Source organism: Anolis sagrei, chromosome 6 (genome assembly GCF_037176765.1).
Source record: "Anolis sagrei isolate rAnoSag1 chromosome 6, rAnoSag1.mat, whole genome shotgun sequence".
In the NCBI taxonomy this organism is placed as follows: domain Eukaryota; kingdom Metazoa; phylum Chordata; class Lepidosauria; order Squamata; family Dactyloidae; genus Anolis; species Anolis sagrei.
This window is the reverse complement of record NC_090026.1, coordinates 18495375-18519071: the sequence shown is the minus strand read 5'-3', so window position 1 is coordinate 18519071 and position 23697 is coordinate 18495375. Positions and strand designations below refer to the sequence as shown.

Here is a 23697-nt window from a genome sequence, read left to right as displayed (position 1 = left end):
GTTATTATATTGTTATTGATATTGACCTAATTTTGCTATTATTGATATCATTATAATCTCTGAAGGCTTTAGTTTACTTTGACAGCAACAAGTGGCTCTGAAAGAAAGTTGCAATATTCAGTTAGGAGGAGGAAAATCCAATGTTTAAAAGGGAGGGGGTGACCAAGAGACCATTGAGACGTGCATGTCCCACACGACCCACCAAGCTCTCGCAGGTCACGTGACCTTTCCCGATCATGTGACGCCAGAAAGTTAATACTAACCTCCTCCTTCCTCGTCTTTGGGGGGAAAGCGCCCCGATTGGTTAGCACGGCTCAACTCGGCGTCCTATTGGCCAGTCGTGGGGCCTCTCCTCTTTCGCTATTGGACGGGCTTGAGGATTCTGAGCCCGCCTTCTTTTCCTCTCTCTCTCTCTCTCTCTTGGGTCTTTGGAAAGTGGTCTGAAGTTAAGAGAGAGTTAGAGGAGCGGGGACATCCGGGGATTGTGACCTCTTCCTGGCCGGGGAAGACCACCACTTTTCTTCTTAAAGGGACAGAGCAGAGAAAAGAAGTCCCTGCGTATAGACTCCGAGAGGGGGAGTGTTGCCTAGTGGTTGGAGAAGTATGCGGATGCGAGTGTCCCAAAGGAGGAGTGCGCTCGGAAGCCTTAAAGGGCCAGGGCAGTAAGAAGGACGGAGGAGGGAGAGAGAGAGAGAGAGAGCTTGCGCCAGAGGCAGTTCAACAGGTGGAGCCGGAGCGTTGGGCAGCCATGGGCGACCCGGAGGAGACCTTCGGGGGCGACGGGGACCCCAACCCGGCCCCCTACGAGGAGCTGGTCTCGGCCCTAGCCGGGGGCCTCTACGGGGAGCTGGAGCGGCTGGTGGCGGCCCACGGGCCCGGGGCGGTCTCGGGCCTCCTGCCCCAGCTGGTCTCCGTCCTGGAGTCGCTGCAAGGCGCCTGCGGGCAAGTCCGGGAGCGGGACCAGGCCTTGGAGAGGCTGCGAGACGACCGGCTCCGCCTCCTCGAGCAGTACGAGCGAGAGCGGGCCGGGCGCAAGCGGGCCGAAGAGGTTTGTGCGTCCGCACCGTCCCGCTTAGCGCGGTTTGACACCGCTACAACTGCTGTGGCATCCTGGGAGCTGTCCTTTGCCCAGACATTCCATAGCAGGGAGACAATGCATGTACACCAGGGCATGGGCAAACTTCGGCCCTCCCTCTAGGTGTTTTGGACTTCAACTCCCACAATTCCCAACAGCCGGTTGGGAATTGTGGGAGTTGAAGTCCAAAACACCTAGAGGGAGGGCCGAAGTTTGCCCAAGCCCTGACACTTGGGCCTCATCACACTAGAGAAAAAATCCACTTAAAATCCAGTTTCTGCTTTCAGCAGAATTCTGGGATTTGTAGTTTAGGGAGGAGCCTTTAACCCCCACTAAACTACAAACCCCAGAATTCTGCAGGAGGCAGAAACCGGATTTTAAGTGGATTTTTTCTCTCTCTAGTGTAATGCAGAATTCTGGGGTTTGTAGTTTAAGGAGGAGCCTTTAAAAGCCCCCACTAAACTACAAATCCCAGAATTCTGCAGGAAGCAGAAACCAGATTTTAAGTGGGGTTTTTTCTCTAGTGTAATGCAGAATTTTGGGATTTGTAGTTTAGGGAGGAGCCTTTAACAGCCTCACTAAACTACAAAACCCAGAATTCTGCCAAAGGCAGAAACCGGATTTTAAGTTGATTTTTGAAGTGCCAGGTGAGGTCAAATTGATTTTATTCCACGGTGTACATATGGACAAACTTTCTAACTTTGCGGGGGGGGGGGGGGGGAGGGTGTGCATGGCATGCTGGGAAAGAGCACCCAGCATTGCAAACTTCGGCCCTCCTTCTAGGTGTTTTGGACTTCAACTCCCACAATTCCCAACAACCTACAGGCTCCCCTTCCTCTTCTCTTTCGGAGGCTGAAAGTGAGGGAAACACAGGAAACGTTTGGATCCCCAAAAAGCTTAACACCCTCTAGGTGTTTTGGACTTCAGGATGAGCGGTACTTATTGATCTCACATTTTCATGTTTTCAAACTGCTAGGTTGGCAGAAGCTGGGGCTAACAGCGGGAGCTCACACCGCTCCCTGGATTCAAACCTGCAACCTTTTGGTCAGCAAGTTCAGCAGCTCAGCACATTAACCCCACTGCACCATCGGGGGGGGGGGGGGCTCCTTCAAGGCGGTTTACATATGGCAATTATTCAATGCCTTAAACCAGGCATGGGCAAACTTTCCAAGCCCCCTCCCTGCCCTTTCCTCCCCTTCCTCTTCTCTTTCAGAGGCAGAAAGTGAAGGAAAGATCCCAAAAGAGTACATCCATGAAACCCCGTATTGCCTACTCCTGATATAGAATCCTAGAGCTGGAAGAGATCACCAAGGGCCATCCAGTCCAACCCTTTGCCATGCAGGAAGGCACAATCAAAGCACTCCTGATAGACAACCTCTGAGGAAAAGTATCCAGAGAAGGAAACTCCACCACACTCTGAGGCAGCCTATGCCACTCTCCAATAGCTCTTACTCTCAGGAAGTTCTTGGAAGAGACCCCCAAAGGCCATCCAGTCCAACCTCCTACCATGTAGGAAGACACAATCAAAGCACTCCCTGATAGAGAACCTCTGTGGAAAAGTATCCAGAGAAGGAGACTCCACCACACTCCCAGGCAGCCTACACCATTTTCTGACAATGTATTGTCGAAGGCTTTCATGGCTGGAATCACTAGGTTCTTGTGGGTTTTTTCGGGCTATAGAGCCATGTTCTAGAGGCATTTCTCCTAACGTTTCGCCTGCATCTATGGCAAGCATCCTCAGAGGTTGAGAAGGTCTGTTGGAAGTGACAGTTCTTACTCTCAGGAAGTTCTTGGAAGAGACCCCCACGGCCACCCAGTCCAACCCTCTGCCATACATGAAGGCACAATCAAAGCACTCTCCATAGACAGCCTCTGTGGAAAAACCTCCAGAGAAGGAGACTCCACCACACTCTGAGGCAGCCTATGCCACTCTCCAATAGCTCTTACACTCAGGAAGTTCTTGGAAAAGACCCCCAAAAGCCATCCAGTCTAACCCTTTACCATACAAGAAGGCACAATCAAAGCACTCCTGATAGACATCCTCTGCGGAAAAGCCTCTTGAGAAGGAGACTCAACTACACTTGGAGGCAACCTATGCCACTCTCCAATAGCTCTCAGGAAGTCAAATCTCTTCCCCTGACATTTGAACCCATTGCTCCCTTGTTCCCAGGTCTCTAGAGCTAGAGCAGCAGTACCCCCCTCCCCCCCCCCCCCAATAGGACACCCTTTCGGATCTTGAGACATGGTTCTCCCAGGTAAACATTCCCCAGGAGGAAAGGAAGCTGGAAAAGGAGAAGGAAGAAAGGGATTAAGACAAGCATTGAAAGAAAGAAGGGAATGGAGGGAGGGAAGGAAGAAGGGAGGAAAGAAAGAAAGGAATGAAGGAAAGACAAAAGAGAAGGAAGGTAGGAGAAAAAGAGAGGGAAGGGGGGAAGGAGGAAAGAGGGAAGGAAGGACAAAAGTGTAGAATGGAGGGAGGGAGGGAGGAAGAAAGGGATGCAAAGTAGGGAAGGATGAGTGAAAGCAAGAAGGAAGGAAAGACAAAAGGAAGGAAGGAGGAAAGGGAAGGAAGGACAAAGGTGTGGAAGGGAGGGAGAAAGGGAGGTAAAGGAGGGAAGAAAGGAAAGACAAAGGGGAAGGAAAGAGAGGGAAGGGGGAGGAAGGAGGGAGAAAGATGTAAAGAGGGAAGGAGGAATGAAAAAGAGATGGAAGGAAAGACAAAAGGGAAGGAAGGAGGGGAAAACATGGAAGGGAAGCAGGGAGGGAGATAAGGAAGGGAGGGAAGGAGGAAGAAAGGATAGATAGGATAGATAGATAGGATAAATAGGATAGGATGGTGTGTGAGAGGAGGGCCTGAGAAAAGAGCCCAAGGGGCCACATCTGGGGCTGGGTTTGCCCATACCTGGTATAGATACATCCCCAATGATTTCTAAACTCTATTCCTCCAGGTGTTTTGGGCCAACTCGCAGGGCCATTTTGTTTGCCACTGCAAACGCAATACTGGAATAAATAAGATTTTGATAAGCTCAGCCAGGACTCTTCTTATCTTTTGATAAAGGATTTTTCAAAATTGGAACTGTGTTTTTGAATTGCTGTAATGACAGATGCTTCCCAGTAGCTGATGTTGTAGTATCCCATGGCACGGACCCCAAATTGCGTTTGCTTTGAGCAGAACAGCACTTGTTTTGTCTCAAACCTTGTACTCCATCTGGTTTCAGTGGATGTCCTTGCATTTCTTTGCACTGTGGAGAGGAGATAGGAGCAAGGGCACAACATTGCTGGAGATTTTAAAGAAACTTTGTTCCATTTCCAGAGCTTGGGGAAGTATTTTTATATAGACCACAGCTTTTTAGCCAGCAATGAGATCCTGTGAGTTGCTCATAAAAAGCCACATAAACGTTTCTACAGATTTCCCACCTACTGCCTTCACCTTTGGCTCTCCTTACATCCTGAACAATATCAAAACAAGCGAGAGTTTATGGTTCTTGTTCAGGTTGCGTTGAATGAGGGATTGCCTAGTGGTAATGTGTTGCATGACCTGGAGTGGGGTCAAGGCTGACCGCCAAGCATTGCTGGAAGGGATACAGACAAAGTGTTGTCAAGGCTTTCATAGCCAAAATCATTGGATTGCTGTGAGTTTTCTAGGCTATATTCAAGCATTCTCTCCTGACATTCTCTCCATTCCCAGGCAGCAACCAGCCAGGCTTTGGAGCTGCAAGGCCATTAAATGCTAATCAAGGTGGCCAATTGCAACATTCACACTTGCCTCAAGCAGACAAGAGTTTTTTTCCCTCCCATCCTGAACATTTCACAGATATATAAACCTCATTTACCTAGTTTCCAACAGACCTCTCAAGCTCTGAGGATGCCTGCCATAGATGTGGGTGAAACGTCAAGAGAGAATGCTTCTGGAACATGGCCATTCAGCCCGGAAAACTCACAGCAATCCAGATACAGGCATAGCTATGAGGGAGCAAGGCATGGCTCCAGTGGAAATTAACCTCTAGTCCCAGTAATGCTATGAAATAACAGTTGTCCTTTGGTTCTTTCCCTGCAGAGGTTCATGGAGCTGGAAGATGCCATGGAGCAGGAGCGCAAGGCACATGGGACAGCTATGAACCGGCTCGAAGGACAGACCCGCACCTTGGATGGCAAAGCAAGGAGCTACGCTGATCAAGGTGAGGCTCATTTACACTGAGCCCATTTAACCTTGTAGGCATTTCACTCCGTTCAGACTCCCCAGCTCAGCCTAATGGAGACTGTCAAGTTGGTTTGGCCTTACTTTAATTGCCATGCCTCAATGCTATGGAATCATGTTGTTTGTAGTTTAGTGAGGCACCAACACTCTTTGACAGAGGACAAACCTTGTAAAATTACAACTCCCAGGATTCCATAGCACTGAGACATGGCAATTTAAGTGATGTCAAATTACATTAATTCTACAGTTTAGATCAGACCTGGGCAAACTTTGGTGCTCCCGGTGTTTTGGACTGGCTACCGGCTGTTAGGAATTGTGGAAGTTGAAGTCCAAAACACCGGGAGTACCAAAGTTTGCCCAGGCCTGGTTTAGATGCACCCACAGAGTGGGAGAAACCTCTTCCTTGTGCATCTTTTGGTCTCTTGGAGGTACATTTGTGCCTGTGTATTTGTGCTATGTTTCAGTGGAAGGAAAGCCACCACTGAGTATTCCTTGCCTGAGAAAAGGGTATCAAATTCACATCAACAGGAAACTTGAAACCATGTGCACACACAAACATATATGAATCTTCACAGGAGGAAAATACAGAGCAAAAGGATAGCAATCTGTGGTGGGCCCTCTCTTACTTGAGTCCACCTTCTTGTAATATATATGTATTTATTGTTATTGATTGAACGTATTTATGTCTTGTCCTTAAGTTTTAAAAAAAAGCCAGAGCAGCTTACAGTTGATTAAGTTATTTAAGGGGAAACGTTTCCCCTAACATTAAGTCTTGTTGTGTCCGACTCTGGGAGGTGGTGCTCATGTCCGTTTCTAAACCGAAGAGCTGGCGTTGTCCGTAGACACCGCCAATGTCATGTGGCCGGCATGACTGCATGGAGCGCCATTACATTCCTGCCAGAGCGATGCCTATTGATCTAATCACATTTGCATGTTTTCAAACTGCTTGGTTGGCAGAAGCTGGGGCTAACAGTGGGAGCTCACCCTGCTCTGCAGATTCAAACCACAGACCTTTTGGCCAGCAAGTTCAGCAGCTCAGTGGTTTATTTAAATAGATAGCAAAAACACATACATAATTATTACTATCATCCTTCTCTTCCTAGTGGCCAGCCTGGAGGAGCAAAAATCTTCATTGCTGAAAGAGCTCTCCAATCTCAGCCAGACCCACTCCAAGGTAAGTTTGACAAAGAACAACCTTTCCAAGATTGTTATCTCCTTTCCCCCTTTTTTTTTGTCCCTTCCAAGATGGATAGCATTTTCACTTCCATCTCTGTTTCATGCAGATGATGCAAAGCTACAAGGAGCTGAAACTGCAGAGGGCTTCAGTTGTTGTGGGTCAAACTGGATCTTCGTCTGCAGAAACGAAAAGGTTTGGAAAAGACAGTTGGGCGGGGGGGGGGGGGTTGGAAAAGACAATTGGACATGGAAGATGGACTGTACAGTCAATAAACTACATCTTGACTGCCAGAGCTTGGGAAAAGCTACGTTTTCTTGGACTGCGACTCTCAGAACCTCCCCCCCCCCCCCAGCTCAACATGGTCAGTGCTCAGTGGCCACACTGGTTGGAGGAATGTGCAAATTGTGATAGTTCCATCCTATTGAATTTTGGGATCTGTGGTTTCGTGACATGCTTTTTCAAATAGCTTTAGTTCAAGGGAGTGTACTAGAGAATTCCGAGCACTTCATGAAACTACATATCCCAGCATCCACAGGGTGGAATTACCCAACTGATTTAATTGTGGAGTATGACTAGAGACCCATTGTAACTTTCCCCAGGCTCTCTGCTCTCACCCATCTCACAAGAGGAAGGGATATTTTTGTCCAAGGTGCTGAAATGCTGTGGTGTTGCTATGCATCCCAGGTTTGTCTGCCTCTAGATTCTCAACATCGCCTCCTTGAGCAATTGTCAAAAATGTAATTATCCCAAGCCCCACATTGGGGAAGAAAGTGATCCCTACCCCAGACTGTCTTGAGAAGCTAGACAAGTAAAAAAATGGAATGTTTTAATGCCCCAGTTAAAGAATTTCCTTTTCCCTTTTCTTTTTTTTATTTTGCCATTAAAATAAAATAAGATTTATTCTGGGTTGCTGTGAGTTTTCCGGGCTGTGAGTTTTCCGGGCCATGTTCCAGAGGTATTCTCTTCTGACGTTTCACCCACATCTATGGCAGGCATCCTCAGAGGTTGTGAGGTCTGCTGGAAACTAGGCAAGTAGGGGTTTATATATCTGTGACATGTCCAAGGTGGGAGAAAGAACTCTTTTCTGTTGTGAATGTTGCTATTGGCCAACTTGATTAGAATTGAATGGCCCTGCAGCTTCAAAACCTAGTTGGTTGCTGCATGGGGATCCTTTGTTGGGAGTTGTTAGCTGGCCCTGATTGGTTTTTGTCTGGAATTCCCCTGTTTTTTGAGTGTTGCTATATAAAGACTCCAACCATCACCCATGTCAAAAAAAAGAAGCACAATTAAAACCCTGGTTGACCATGCAAAAAGAATCTGTGAATCCCACCTCCTCCAAGGTGAACTGAACCACATAAATTGGGCTCTATGGGCCAATGGACATCAGAAGAGCTGCAAGGCCAAGAACAAGCCACGAGAGTAAAGACAAAGATCCACCCAGAGGAAAAGAGTTCTTACCATACATCATGGGAACCACTGACCACATAATGAAGCTGATGAAGAAACACAACCTATCTACAGACCCACAAAGAGTATCCAACACATGCTACCTTCAGCAAAGGACAAGAGGGATCCTCTCACCTCTGCAGGAGTCTACCTAATGCCATGCAGCTGTGGACAAGTCTATATACAGACAACCAAATGCAGCTTTGCTTAAACAAGAATCAAGGAACATATGAAAGGCACTGCAAACTAGTTCAGCCGGAGAAGTCAGTCATAGCAGAGCACTTGAAGAACCAACCTGGACATAGCATATTATCTGAGAACACAGAAATGCTGGACCACTCTAACAACCACCATGTCAGACTACATGGAGAAACCATTGAAATCCACAAGCATGTGGACAATTTCAATACAAAGGTGGAGACCATAAAAAAGAACAGTATTAAAAACTCTAAAATCAGGACAGTAAATACAGAGCACTACTCAAAAAGCAGGGGAATTCCAGACAAGAATCAATCAGGGTCAGCTAACACTTCCCAACAAAGGATTCCCCCAGGCAGCAACCAGTGAGGCTTTAAAACTGCAAGGCCATTCAATGCTAATCAAGGTGGCCATTTGCAACATTCACACTTGCTTTAAGCAGACAAGAATCCTTTCTCCTACCCTGGACATTATTCCACAGATATATAAACCTCACTTGCCTAGTTTTCAATAGACCTCACAACCTCTGAGGATGCCTGATCTAGATGTGGGTGAAACATCAGGAGATAATGCTTCTGGAAACATGGCCATGCAGCCCGGAAAACTCACAGCAACCTAGTGATTCCGGCCATGAAAGCATTCAACAACACAATATTCATTCTGTTCTCCTAAGAACAATAGAGATTCCCCAAGTGCCTTCTTCTTGTTTGCACATGACAACACTGGTCTCTTTTGGAAGGTAATTCCTGTGCAAACCTCCCTCTTTCTTTAGGTGTTTCCTGATTGTTGTTTGCTTATTTAGATAGTCATGTTGGCAACATCCAAGACTTTTAGGATGGGAAAGAAAGATGTCTGTGAAAAGTCAGTGTTGGAGGGATAAGAACATCATAAGATGGATATTTCCAGGTAGTCATGAAATATTCCACATATGGTTTTTTTTTCCTGGACAGGTTGAAACCCCTTCCACTCCAAGTGCCCCCTGCATTTCTGTCACAAACCTCAGACCCTGGGCCTCCTGAAATGCCGAATTCCCCAGAAGTAAGTGGATGGTTTATGGGGGGAGGCCTAAGCCTGACACAGTTTCTTGACACTTCACAAATGGCAGCAGTGGTGGGTGGAAAAGCTGCATATTTACAAAGCTAATTCTTGAGAAAAGGTACTTTGCTCCCCAAAATCTTCCAGTCAACAAGGCTTCTGCTGAAGGGAGCTGTTACAAAAAGGATCCCAGTCAGATAAAGGCACTCATGAAATATAAATCAAGCAAATAAGTCATATGTTCAAAAAGTAGAAAGCTGATACAGTTAGAGTCAGTAATATACTTCAGTATACAAAACAACTGTGTCAATGGTCAATAGGAGAAATATATATTAAAAAAATCTTCTGAAAAAGATTGCAATATACAGTGGGCTCTCTGTATCCACAGATTCAACCAACCATGAATCAAAAATATTAGGGGAATTTTTTTTTCCAGAAACTCATTTGGTATAAGCTTTTTATATATAGTACAATGCACAATGGAAGACCTTCTTATAGCAACACCAGAGGCACTCCAAGTGGCTAGTTACTAGTCAAAGGACATTTAGTATAATGCCAAGTTTTTAAAACTCTGTGTTGTTTTAAATACATTAGAACTATACCCTCAGTTCCCTTCTGTACGATAAATCAATAACCTGGAACCAAACCCCAGTGGATACCAAAGCCCACAGTAGACACACAAAAAGGCAAGGGTAAAGCCAAACATGCAACATAGTACATAAAGAGAAAAAACATGACCAGAAAACACAAATGGAAAAAAAACCCCATAACAAACTAGCTAATATGATGGGAATGAAAATACAACTTAACACACAATGTGAAAACAAATAATATGCTCCAATTCACATAATATGGTATTTAGAATGAACACTAAAAAAAGCAAGGGAGGCAAAGCAGAATCCCCCTTTTTGAAGGAAACCAGGCTGTAGCCTTTTTATCTTTTCCTCCCTGTTCCCCTCCTTTCCTCAGGAACCTAGAGAGATTCAAGAGCTTCCTAGTTCCGAAAAGGTGCCTGAGAGCGACACAAAAAGGAACTCTTTCCCCTTGGCGCAAGAAATAGTGCACCTTGAGAAAGATGGTATGGAAAGCAAGCCTCTCCCACTCCCTCCCTCCCTCTCTTTCCCCATCTATGTCTCTTTTCTTCTCTCTTCCTCCTCCTTTCTAGAATACACTTTTAATACACTCAATACCGCTTTTAATACTTTATTGGACCATTGCTCTGTCTTTCCCAGTATTCTCTCCTCTGATTGATTAAGAGATTCCCAAGGTTTTTAGCTGAGATCTTTCAGGACAGGGCAGCAGAACTGATTACATATTGAAACATAATGCTAGCGCTGGAGAAGGTTGCTTCCCTAACTTTAGGACAGTGGTTCTCAACCTTCCTGATGCTGCGACCCTTTAATACAGTTCCTCATGTTGTAGTGACCCCCAACCATAAAATTATTTTTGTTGCTACTTCATAACTGTAATTTTGTTATGAATCATCATGTAAATATCTGATATACAGCGTGTATTTTAATTCACTGGATCAAATTTGGCACAAATACCTAATACGCCCAAATTAGAATACTTGTGGGGTTGGGGGGAGATTGATTTTTCATTTGGAAGTTGTAGTTGCTGGGATTTATAGTTCACCTACAATCAAAGAGCATTCTGAACTCCACCTATAATGGAATTGAACCAAACTTCGCACACAGAACTCCAATGACCAACAGAAAATACTAGAAAGGTTTAGTGGGCATTGACCTTGAGTTTTGGAGTTGTAGTTCACCTATATCCAGAGACGACTATGGACTCAAACAATGATGGATCTGGACCAAACTTGGCCTGAATACTCAATATGCCCAAATGTAAACACTGGTGTAATTTGGGGGAAATAGACCTTGACATTTGGGAGTTGAAGTTGCTGGGATAGCTGGGATTTATAGTTCACCTTCAATCAAAGAGCATTCTGAACTCCACCAACAATAAAATTGGGCCAAACTTTCCACACAGCACCCCTATGACAAACAGCAAATACAGTGTTTTCTGATGGTCTTTGGTGACCTCTATGACACCTCCTTGCGACCCCCCCCCCCCGGGGCCCCGACCCCCAGGTTGAGAAACTCTGCTTTAGGAGGTAACACACCTAGGAAGACATAATGTAGTCTGCTTCTCTGCTGCCCTGCTTCACCTCTCTCCACCAGTAAATAATTGTGTTTGGGAGGGATGTAGCAGATAAAAGGTGGATTGAGGATGTGAGGGAGGAGGGGATTCCTAGTGGAATATCACAGTGCTCGAGGATCTTGTTAACATTTAAGCTACACTGCTATTCAGCTTGGCAACACTAGAGCAGGAGGTAAATTGGGATTGACTAATAGATTTCTGGCCGATTTGCAGTAAAATATTGACCAAGGTTTCGGCTCACTGTTGATAAACATCAGCACTACTCAGCAAAAGGAGCTTCCCACAGGATTAAGTTGATGAAATAGAGAAAGCCTTAAGATAACCATCCTCCCCCTGGCAGCTTTCATATATGTTGGAATGCAGAATCTGGCTGGGTGAAATAATCCAGCCCCTGCTATGCAGGGATACACAATCAAAGCACTCCTAATAGATTGCCAACTGGCCTCTATTATAAAACCTTAAAAGAAGGAGACTCTACACACTCCTAGACTGTCAAACAGCTCTTGCCATCAGAAAGTTCTTCCCAATGTTTAGGTGGCATCTCCTTTCCTGTAGTCTGAATTCTTTGCTTAGTGTCCTAATCTCTAGAGCAGCAGAAGACAAACTGAATCTGTTGTCAATATGACATTGTTCAGTGGCACAGCGGGTTAAACCACTGAGTTGCTGAACTTGCTGGCTGAAAAGGTGGTGGTTTGAATCCGGGGAGCAAGGTGAGCTTCCACAGTTAGTCCCAGCTTCTGCCTACCTAGCAGTTCGAAAACATGCAAATGTGAACAGATCAATAGACACCGCCTTGGCAGGAAGGTAATGGTGCTCCATGCAGTCATGCCAACCACATGACTTTGGAGGTGTCTACAGATAACACCGGCTCTTTGGCTTAGAAATGGAGATGAGCACCACCCCACAGAGTTTGACACAATTAGAATTAATGACAGGGGAAACCTTTACCTTTACCAATATACACACATACATATATATTTTATTTATATTCCACCCTATCTCCCCAAGGGGACTCAGGGCAGATTTGCCGTACACATATACGGCAAACATTCAATGCCATTATACAATTAACAAAGTCAGACAGTACATAAACAGAGGTAAAGTCTTCCCATCTTTTTCCATCTCTGGCATCTGGAGGCTGTGCTCTACTCTGCCCATGGGGGAGGGAGTGCTGTCACTCCATTTTCCATGCTGAGGAGCTTTGTCGTCTTTAGATGCTCTCCTGATTGAATCGCTGACATGTCCACATGGGTGCCTTTTATTACCTCCCTGTCAAAGTGGTACCTATTTATCTACCCACATTACTGTTTTCGAACTGCTAGGTGAGCAGAAGCTGGGCTGATGGTTGGGAGCTCACCCCAACCCGGGCTTGATCTGCCGACCTTTCAATTGGCAAGATTTTCTGCAGCTGGCGGTTTAACCCGCCGTGCTAAAGCCCGGCCCTTCTTAGCCTTCTTTTCTCCAAGCTAACCATACCAAGCTCTTTAAGCCCCCCTCGTAGATTTTAGCTTCCAGGCCTTTTACAATTTTGGTTGCCCTTTTCTGGGCACACTGCAGTTTGCCAATATACTTCCTGAATGATGTTCAGAACTGGACAGTTTTCCAGGTATGGCCTAATCAAAGCAGAGTAGAGTTGTACTATTACTTATTTCGGTCTAGACCAGGGGTCCTCAAACTTTTAAAGCCAAGGGCTTGTTCACTATCCTCCAGGCAGTTCAGAGAATTGACGGGCCGGGCTATAGTTTGAAAAAAAAAAAAACATGAACAAATTCCTATGAATACTGCACATGTCTTATTTGCATTGGAAAAAAAACATGAAAGAACAATGCAATATTTAAAATAAAGAGCAGTTTTAACCAATGTCAACTTTTCAGTATTTTAGTGGGAAATGTGGGCCTGTGATAGTCAAGTTAATTTGGATTGTTGTTGTTGTATTCCTTCAAGTTGTTTCAGACTTAGGGCAACCCTAAATCTAAAGTTTAGGGCAGGGGGTGGGTAAATTACTTTGGAGGGCTGCATCCAGCCTGCGGATCCTAGTTTGGGGGTCTTTGGTGTAGACGCTGTACTCATTGATAATCCATCAGAATTGCTAAGTGTTATGTTCTTCCACGCCCCCATTCCTTCTTTCATCATTAGCCTCTCCTACTCAAAAGCAGTGTTTTGACTTGGATGATCTTGTAAACTCCACTCCAGAACTGGGATGTGACCCACAACAAACAAGCAGGTAAGAGGAATGTGTTCAATTATTACGCCCCTGAGAAAGAAGCACATAGTGTCAAAACACTTGTTGCTTTCTTGCTCACTGGCACTTCTCTAGCAGGGTAGGGAAACCCTTTCAACTTTCCTTCCTCTCTCCATAACTTCAGCATGACCATCCCATCTCCTGGTGTTTCTTCTGTCCTACTCACTCTATGAGTGCTCTTATATCAAGAGATTTCGCCCTTCTTGCTATCATACTTGCTGTTTTGGATAAACACCTAACATTAAATATGGTAGCCAGATAGGTATTCACTTTTTCCGTATAGTCCCTTCTACGACTGAAATTTTCAAAGCATAGCAGTCATGAGATCAAGAACGAGGGTAATATTTTGAAGATTACACCACTACGTTCCTTGTTTTCCTTGGATAACACACATGTGCACAATCCCATATCACCCCATTGGTTTCTGTCTACTGTGGTGTCAGACATGGGTGTGCGTGGCCACCTGGAGGGTGGTGGGAGGGGGGAACTCTTGTCTGTCTATTTGTTTGTTTGTTTGTCTGTCTGTCTCTCAGCCCCTTGAGTACCACCCTCGAGCGCAACACGGTCTCCCTTTTCGCCGAGGTCTCGGGCCTCAGCCCTGAACTTCTCAGTGATATGGACGACGGTGCTGATTTGCAGGGTGAGTAGGGAAAACCCTCTCAATCACTCTCATTCTGCATTCATTTCCTACTAGGATTTTTTCCTCCCAGAGAGTGTGAAAATCTTGGTCTCACTCCTTCATGTCAGTCATTTCCTGTAAATCCTGGTTCCTAATTTCCCCAGTCTGTGTAGAGCTAGGAACGGGCCCTGTGCCCTAACAGTTAAGTGCTGTCTCTATTTGTATGTCTTTATAGGGGATGCCTTAGAAACTGTCATGGCAGAAAATGCTAAATTGCAAGAAACACGGTAAGAATAAAGCCTTCCCTCCTTAGCCTAAAGCAGTGGTTCCCAACCTGTGGTCCATGGACCACCAGTGGTTTGCAAGAACTAAAATATGGTCCTTGGCCTCACCGTTACTACACCATTGCAATGAAAGTGATTGTTCTTGCGAAACCCACTTATAGTGCTGGGGCTTATTGAATATGGTTTTCTGTGGGCAAGCAGATGGCGACTGCTGGATGCCATATGTTCTGTATCTGAAACTAGAGCTGATGTGGTCTATCCAATGTAATTTTCTGAATCAGTACCCCAAATAACCAAACCAAATCTAAAGTTGGCCAAAAACTGATTCGTAACCCTTTTGGTACTAATGTTGGAGAGTGATCTCTGGTCAAAGTGGTCCCTGGTCAAATTGGTCCCTGGTCAAGTGGTCCCTGGTTAGAAAAAGGTTGGAAATCGCTGGCCTAAAGTGATGGGAGCACCCCACATCATTGAGGGAAAGAACTTTGTTTGCTATACTTAAAGGCACTTGACTTAGCAAAAAGTTAAAACAAACCTGGATCTAGCCATTCCCAGTCTATTGTAGCTGCTCTGCCATGCCTTAGTTTCAGTTGGATGTCCTTTGGGAGCATGCCGTTGATCTCAGGTCTTGGTGACTACCTCATCCTTTCACCAGGATCGCTTTGGATACTGCTCGTCGCCACCTCATTGCCCGTGTGGAAGAGCTTACCGAAGAGCGCGAGTCACTGCGGTTGGAGCGTGAGGGGACATTGGGGGCCCTGAGCCGCTGCCAAGCCCAGCTGAAGGAGGCTGAGTTAGAACTCATCCGGTAAGATCTAGTCACAGTACTTGCAGTTATTTATACAATCAGCAAGTACTGATTGTATAGGTTCCAGTAAAGCAGAGGAGAGCAGTATCTCTAAATAGCAATACAGAGCAACAAGCTATTTGTTTGGTAGCTGCTGCCCCTAAGCATTATTTATGTAATCAATTCATGTTGAGCTGATCATGAGACTAGGGATCTCTCAGTTAAAAGGGAAAGAAACTTCATTCCCATCCCAGGATATCAGCTTGCAATTAATACGGTTTTAGTTGTTATCAATCTGTGAGCATGTATTCAAGCCATTCATTCTTCTAATTCCAGGATCCGACAGGAGTTTGAGGATACAAGACGTTCCAGTGAAGAGGGGGAGGTAACTAGGCCATCTATGCCTGGGATGTGTCATGTCTGCTGGGGTTGTTGGGGTCTGTGGAGAGCCGATGGGGACCAGGAAGAGTCTCCAAACTTCTGACAGGACAGAAGTGGGAGTCAGGACTCTGGACCTGACTCTGAAGGAAGTGAGGGTATGTTTGTGTATGTGCTGATGAGGCAGCATCCCCATCTTTGTCCTTAGGCTGAAGGAAGCTCATCACGGCCTCAGAGGTTCACACGAGCTGAGATGGCACGGGTGGTGATGGAACGCAACCTCTACAAAGAGAGACTGATGGAACTACAAGAAGCTGTTCGACGCACTGAGCTACTCAGGTCTGTGGCACTGAGGTTCTGACAGGCCCTGGGCTCAGGTCTTTTGAAATACCACCATCCTTGCAAATAACCACCCCTCCCAACAATACATTCCTTTTAGTGGCCATGGCAAGCATTTTCACTGTGCTTTTAGGCCCTCCTAGGTCATTTTGGGTCTAAGAGAAGCTTTTAAAAAAAATGGAAAATTGAGAAGTAACTTTAGTTCCTACTTTTAAAAAAGGTCTCTCTTGGGCTTAATAAGGCCCAAGAGATGTGGGATGTGGAAATAATGACTCTACCTATACTAGAGAGCATGTGTGGCATTTTTGTGGTCTGGGGACCTCATGCAGCCTTCAAATCACACTTTGCCCACCCTAGATTAGGCCATGATTCCCACTCCTGCTCAGTGTTTCTCTGTGTTAGAAGAGAAACGGCTACATATACGGTTGTCTACTTCCATTTTATAACCTTGACAATTATACATTGGCTGATAAGGCCACAAGAAAAAGAGTTATTGTTGAGGCATCGGGCAGCCTTTAGACAACATTTTCTTCTTTCCAGGGCTTCACGAGAGGAACAAGCTGTCCAGATGAAAAAGTCGTCTTTCTGGAAAATGTAGGTGCCATGTAAGGTCTTTACAAATCAGCAACACAATACACGGTTTATTCTGTTCATAAAGAACTCCACTGCTTTCAGCACAGACATCTTTGAGGGTTTTTAAATTGCTAAACATGTATATACTTTCCAAGGCGAGAGCCCTAAGTGCTCCTCACTTCTCTTTCCCCTGCAGCTTTGACCGTTTGTTCAGCCCCTCGGATTCTCCAGAGAGATCACCCGCTTCTCCGCTGCCTCCAGGGAGAGCCCGATCTAGTCCCGGTGCCCGCAATGAACTGGGGCGGAACGGCGGACAGTTGTCTCCAGCCTTGCGATATATCCCTCGAGCTACCTCACCCACCGGCGAGTAAGTTATATACCACGTAAACATTAGGAAGAATCTCTTTACTGTTAAAGAACAGAATGGACTGCCAAAAAGGCTAGTGGACTCTCTTCTTTGGGGGTCTTCAAATAGGAGTTGGATGGGAAACTTTTAGGAGTCTTTTAGTTATGTATTCTTGCATGGCATAGAGTTGGACTAGATTACCCTTGTGGTCCCCACCAATTTAGGAGTCTATGATGATACCATCAGCACTTTGCAGAAGGAAGATGTAGGAATGGGAGAGCATATCAACTGAGTACATGATTCTTATAATCAATATTCAATTTAAAATGTACTGCTGTGGTCCCAGAAGTACCCTGCAGTTCATCCTGCTTGGTATTGTCTGCTCCAGATGGAACCTGGGGTCCTTTGCAATCGGTTAGATTGCATTTCCCGCTATCCTCACAAATCCTGGCTCATGATGTAGTTCATTGAACATGGAAATATGCATCGGAAAAGGCTGTTCTAGAATCTTGGGTAGATAGCTTTCTGCTCATTGTGATCCTCTTGACATTTTGTAAAAAAAACTAGGGATGCTTAGAATTGCATCCCTTCTCTTTGCTCACTTGACATATATTGAAAACATGCTAATCATTCTATCTGCACAAAATAAGCACTATGGTAATGAGACAGACCAATTGTCCCTCTAGCCCACCACTGACTGGCAAGACTTCTCCAAGGTCAGGGTCAGAAATATAGTCAGCGTTGGGCAACAATTTGATGGCATCACTTCTGAATAAATTGTACCAAAATATTTGAGGTTGATGTTCATTAGTTGTGTGCAGGATTAGCTTCCATGGTTGCATGGAGCCGCCAGTTATCAATCTTTCTGTTTCTGCAGAGCGGATACCTCTCCACAGCAGAAGCGGCGAGAACTGTACCGGGAGATCCGCTCACACATCTGGCAGGAGCACGGCCGGGCACAGATCCATGGCTGGAGCCAGCCACCTGAGCTCCAGGTCAGCACCCTTGCCCACATCCTTGCTTTATGAGATTAGAGCCAGAGAAGGGTGATAGAGGAAGTTACTGTGATGTTCTTCATGCATGTATTTAATTTGTGTATGTACTCCCTATCATTTGATCATGGAATAAAAATGGCAATGTGGAAAATAAGGCTGCATATATTTGATCCTATGTGGTCAAGCCAGGGAATGACTTTGACCACCTGTGTTTGTTTTCCTCCAACCATATAATGAAAAATCATCCTTCACGTGACTGGCAACTTATCAAGGTGAGTTTCCACATGGTCAGATTTGGTTCCCCTATCATTGCAGAGCCAAGACCCATCTCCATGGGGCGCTAACATCCCTACACTTGTGCAGCTCCGGATGTTGGACCAGAAAGACCCCAGCACCAAGGTAGTAAAGCACAATATCTCCAGATATCAAGTAATTGGGAGAGGGGTGCTCATTCCTTTTTCCAACTTGCTTGAGTTTCAGGTTTGGAGGAAAGGCAGAGGGTAAATAAAGCAATTGGATACACACACATACCCCCAAACTTGAGGCACTCTAATTTAAAACCCATTGAAAAGAATGCAGGGAATCACACACGAGTGACTGTGGTCAGCTCCTATGTAGATATGGCCACGAGTTAAGAGGAAATCTTTTTAAAAATTGAACTGGCACACTTTTAATTCTCTTCCGGTGTGTGTATTTGCCACTTTTACCTTGCTAAAGCTTCTGACTGTAGCTGAAATGAGGATGGTAGAATTCTTGTCAAAAAGCTTATAGGAAGAACCAGCAGGTCTCAAAAGCTTACTTGTGTCTCTTCCCTTGTAGCTCTGGTGTGCTGCAGCATCACTTGGACCTGAGTCTCAAGAAATGCCAGAGGCTGTAAGTATTGGGTTTCAGCCTAGATTTAATGCAGTCAGCCCTCCACAGTTTCTGGGGTTAGAGGCACAGAGTCCCTGTGAAAGTGAAAAGCTGTGAATATAGAGATAGGTATACTTTTTCCGGAGTGAACATATATCTAGGAATTTCTGCATGACTCCACTGTCAACTTCAGCTGCAAGTTGAATATAGAATAGCACTGAAGGACCTAAACATTCCTAGAGAGGTATTATCTCTCAAAATCACTTAGGTCCTCCTGCATGAATATTGACCATAGAATCATACTAGAGGTCCTAGAGATTTCTAGAGAGAATATTTTAAATCAAAACTGTGGATTATCAAAATCACAAAAATCAAAGTTGCGAATGTGGAGGGACAACTCATTGCCCCCTGGGAGGTTCATGTAGCTTTCGGTTTTGCATAGGTTAGTGACGACTCTCTGTTATTTAGGTTGGCTTTCAGTTTGACGCCTGATTTTCTCTCACTTATAGGGTAGCCCCCATCAGTGCATCGCAGCCAGCTCACAGCTCTGGGTGGCTGCTGGAACTCACTCTGCAAGTGAAGTGACTCTTTTCAATGCCCAGAACTCAAACCAACTCCTGGAGCATTTTGTCTTGCCTGGAGTTCACATTCTCTCCATCGCCTGTGTGCCTGGTCAGTACAAGGAAGGATGAGAGGGCATCTGGGAGGGACATACTAAGGGAAGACGTTTGCAAAATCGTTAGGGCTTCACTCAGGAGGATAATTTGGACTTTAGAGTGAAATTCTGGTTTTCTATGGCAAGAGTTCTTGCTTCTTTACAGCAGCCAGTTTTCCTCCTTGCATTTGGATTATAGAAAGGGAGGGATTCCAGAGCTTGGACAAGTTGTTTTGCTTTGAGTGCAGCTCCTAGAATATGCAGTTCTACCCATCAAGGCTAGTAAATGTAATAACTGGGAGAAAGCAGAGTGATGGGAGCTGCAGTTCAGAAATAACTTGTCCAAACTCTGCTCCATACTGTCCATATTCCATTACAAGCTTCTATTTGCATTTTATGGAAGTGTACGTAAAAGCACATTTTGAACCTATTTTCTTGTGAATCTGATTCTCTATGTTTCTTCTTAAAATACTCCTTCCAAGACCATATATAATCATAGAATTAACACTGAATGTGAAGTCTGTGGTTTTTCAAAGCCAAGGATTGCATTGCTGAAGCATAAAATGAAAGGTTGTTTTCTGATCTGTTTAAGATCAGAAAACAGATCAAAACAAAGAACAGAACAAAATGCACAGATACTCCTTAAAAAGAGAGAGGGGGAGAGAAAATGCATGATCTAGATGCTTTGGACTATAACTTTTTTCCATTCAGAATTATGGAACTGGTAGTTGTACACCATTTGGAGGGCCACAATTTCCCAATCCCTGCTTTAAATGTTCAGATAAATAACATGTAGCATATTCTATTGCCTCATCTCACAGTGTCTTTGGTTTGCTGGGAAAATGTTTTCCAAATGTTGTGAGTTATTTGGTGTAGTGCATTTCTTCTCCTAAGTGCCATTATTATTTTAGAAGTATTCCTGAAAGAGAGATGGCACTGTCTTCCACCAAGCCAGATCACTGGCCTAATTGTTCAGCACTGACTGCTTGAATTGTTAGCACTGCCCAAGGTCCCTTGCAAAGGTCTTTTTCAGCCATGTCACATGAAATTCTACAAGATCTTGGACTTGTAGAAATGTTCCTATATGCAAAGGGCACCTGTTCCATTCATGGGTAAGGACTCCATTCCAGTAATAAACTGCATGCAAATAAGGCTGATAAATAAGGTACGGCCACAGAACTGACAATTGGAGGGGAGAGTACAAAGTTTAGCTATCATGATAATGATAATAGGCAGCTCTGTGGAAATGATACATTTATTTTGTGCTGGACTTATATGTGCAGAATTTATTACTGGGCCCCAAGGAGCCTTGTACAGAAACCAGAAGTGACCATCCAGTCATTTCTCCTGATTGTCAAACAGGACTTTTTCAGCCTCAAACAAATGGTACTTCTGAACTCAGTCTTGAATCTGGAAGCTCAAGTTTTCTGCAGTGCCCAAGAGTGCTTTTCCGCACTTAAAGGTATAGAACAACTGTACTTATTCCTAGAGGTGCCGAATCTGGTTACACATTCTACTTAAAGATGTCTTTGATTAGTGTTTGGAAACTTCAGTTGGTACAGAGAGCTGTAGGGTGAGCACTAAGTGGGACTGGTTACAGGGAATCACACAGTTTCCTTGTTCCAACAATTCCATTGGCTGCCAGTCTGATTCCACGCACAAAGTGCTGATTTTGATTTATAAAGATCAATATAGCTTAGGTCCAGACTATCTGATAGACTATATCACTTTTAGTAAGCCTTTCCAGACCCTGCTATTCACAGGAGAGGCCTTTTTCAGTTCTACCATATTCACAGGTAAGGTTGGTGAGAACATGAGCACTTCAAGGCAGTGTCTCCACTTGCTGCTGTGTTCCCTGACAAAATTGTTTTCTTTTCTCTGTGGCTGTCCTTCGCAGGCCTTAATGTCCCTGACAGCGAGAGCCCACAGCTAGAGCCTGAGATTCTTGATGATCCTCTGGCACCCGGATCTGACAGTGAAGATGAAACACGGGAGATGGAGGCCATTGGTACTGAACCCACCATCTGGTTTGGAACCCAGGAAGGCCGGTAAATGTGACCTTGGTGTATGGTGGGGGAAAAACAAGAGCAGGTGAACTTTTGTAGTTTAGGAGCCTTTTCCTGAGTTGGTCACCCACAGTCTGTTGGATTTACTGAGCCTCTCAAAGCAGACTGCCATTTCTTATTTTTGTGAACATCAAGTAGTACCATATGGGACTATGTAGCCAGTAACTTTTTCTGTCACTTCTGTGGCCTACTATTATCAATAGAATTGATGTCACCCAGTATGGCAACTCATACTATCACCTCCTCCAACTAAATCTGTACTAAGGCTGCTCAGTGTCATTGGGAAATTTGACAGCTGGGCCTTAAATGATGATTGCCAATGAAAGCAGTAAAATAGATAGTCCAGGGGCTAGGGCTATCATAGGTTTAGACAGGAAAGCTCAGATATTTACACTGTTGGAAATTCCTTGCTGTCTTTTCTTCCCTCCCAGTATCTACATTCACTCTGCGAAGACTGACTGCCGACGCTGCAGGGGACGGGTGCAGCTGAAGGACGCTGTCCACTGTATTGTGTGTGTATGCAACCCTTCAACTTTCTCTTGAAAGGCCAGGAGCCTAATGTGTGCTCCTTGCGAAAGTTGCACTCTATCCCAATCTGGTGCTGATTGGGCTTTCTTTCCCTTGGCTTAACCCTGTTGTCTTTGTTTCAGCTGCACCCAGGGCCGAGTAGTAGCTACATTAGGAGATGGATCTCTGGCTATTTTTCATCGGAACCCAGGTAAGTGGGTACTTCTTCCCTTCTTTCTCTTCTGTAGTTTGGCTCCTCTCTGTCTTATGAAATTCCCTGTCTTTTCTTAGTCCGGAACTGGGACCTGCGTACCCCACGCCTGGTTGACCTGGGAAGGCCACGGCGCTCCATCCGTTGTGCCATTCCTGTGCTGGACCGGCTGTGGTGCGGGTATGGGAACCGGGTCTATGTATTAGACCCTCGTACAGCTCGCTTCCAGGTGGGTGTCCAAAGCTTGAGTTCAGTGTGGCAAGCAGAAGCTATACAAATGACAAATTTGAGATCCGGAGTGCTACTGTTGGATGAGCAGAATTATAAGAGGAGTTCCTGAGTGGGTCTGTTGAGATCATTTGAAGAAAGAGCTCTAAGGGATCTGTTTTTACTTTTAAACAAAGAAACAATAAGTCAGCAGTGGTTGGTTTTAGTTGAGGCAACTCAGGAGATTGCTAAGAACAATTTGGAGGATGGGAGAAAGTCTGTGGACTTCAGTTCCTGTCATCCCTCACCATTGGTTATGCTGGCTACGAAGCCGATAGGGGCTGCCATCCAAGAACTTTAGGAGGATCATTTATTATCCACTTCATGAAGTTGTGCATTTGTTTGTGTATGAGAAGGGAATAGGTTGAATCTTTTGTAACCTCTGGTTTTATCTTCTCCCAGCGGTATTTTGAGGTGACCTCACACCCAGAAACCCAAGTGCGGCACATGGTGGCAGCCGGTGGTGGCGTCTGGGTATCTGTCCGGCTGGATTCCACTCTGCGCCTCCTGCATGCGGAGACTGGGCAGCCCTTGCAGGAAGTGGAGCTGGGCCCTTTCATGAGCCGCATGCTTGGTGAGTGGGCAGGACCTGGTAGGGACCAAAGAGACTGTGGGAAAGAATTGGCAAGATAAGATGTTAGCCACCAGAAATTATTAGTAGCTGAGAATGGAAAAGAATATCAAGAAGAATACCAGTTAACAAAAAAATCCCAAATTTGTGAGTCAGTAACCAAGCCCTGGGCTTCCTGGCCATAAATAACCTGACTCTTAGTACTTGACAGTCCTTTCCGGCTCAGTGCTTGGGTTTGTTTTGGATGGCCATTCTGGATTCCTCCACCCAACATGAAGTTAATTATTGGTGTATTTTTCTTTTTCTTTTTTCCTTCTCCCATAGGGCCTAACAGCCTTAGTTTAGCGTTGAACATCTCAGCACTTGGTGCTTTTGGGAGGCGGCTATGGGTTGGCACATCTGGTGGCACCATCATCTCTTTGCCCTTTGTCTCAGGTAAGCCCATATGTATAATGGTTTGTGGAGAAGTATTCAGTGATGTCACCTGCTGGCTAAATATGGAAATTCTCCCTTATTTCTTTGTCTTTCCAGAATTTGTGGGAAGCTCAGAGCCTTCTTCCCCAACCAGCATCCCCTACTGTGCCATGGAGCAAGCACAGATCAGCTACCATGGGCATCGTGATGCTGTCCGCTTTTTTGTCTCAGTCCCAGGTAACCTACGTGAAAGACTGGGTTCTCCTCCTTGAGCCTTTGGAAGAAGAATGGAATTTCTG

General features: G+C 45.2%; 1 protein-coding gene across 1 annotated transcript in view; it reads left to right on the top strand.

The window, feature by feature from the left end:
* Positions 1-401: 401 nt before the first annotated feature.
* Positions 402-23697, top strand: part of LOC132777859 (C-Jun-amino-terminal kinase-interacting protein 3-like) — a 25752-nt gene continuing 2456 nt past the window's right edge. The window contains exons 1-25 of the mRNA XM_060780374.2: positions 402-1048; positions 5133-5253; positions 6377-6447; positions 6557-6642; positions 9045-9132; positions 10099-10207; positions 13432-13519; positions 14071-14177; positions 14392-14443; positions 15093-15245; positions 15561-15609; positions 15811-15941; positions 16482-16535; positions 16711-16881; positions 17738-17855; positions 18171-18254; positions 18675-18728; positions 19217-19379; positions 21260-21410; positions 21860-21940; positions 22079-22146; positions 22227-22375; positions 22816-22987; positions 23309-23419; positions 23516-23635. Of these exons, the coding sequence (XP_060636357.2) occupies positions 749-1048; positions 5133-5253; positions 6377-6447; positions 6557-6642; positions 9045-9132; positions 10099-10207; positions 13432-13519; positions 14071-14177; positions 14392-14443; positions 15093-15245; positions 15561-15609; positions 15811-15941; positions 16482-16535; positions 16711-16881; positions 17738-17855; positions 18171-18254; positions 18675-18728; positions 19217-19379; positions 21260-21410; positions 21860-21940; positions 22079-22146; positions 22227-22375; positions 22816-22987; positions 23309-23419; positions 23516-23635 (2851 nt within the window). The 5' untranslated portion in view covers positions 402-748. The remainder of the gene's footprint in view (positions 1049-5132; positions 5254-6376; positions 6448-6556; positions 6643-9044; positions 9133-10098; positions 10208-13431; positions 13520-14070; positions 14178-14391; positions 14444-15092; positions 15246-15560; positions 15610-15810; positions 15942-16481; positions 16536-16710; positions 16882-17737; positions 17856-18170; positions 18255-18674; positions 18729-19216; positions 19380-21259; positions 21411-21859; positions 21941-22078; positions 22147-22226; positions 22376-22815; positions 22988-23308; positions 23420-23515; positions 23636-23697) is intronic.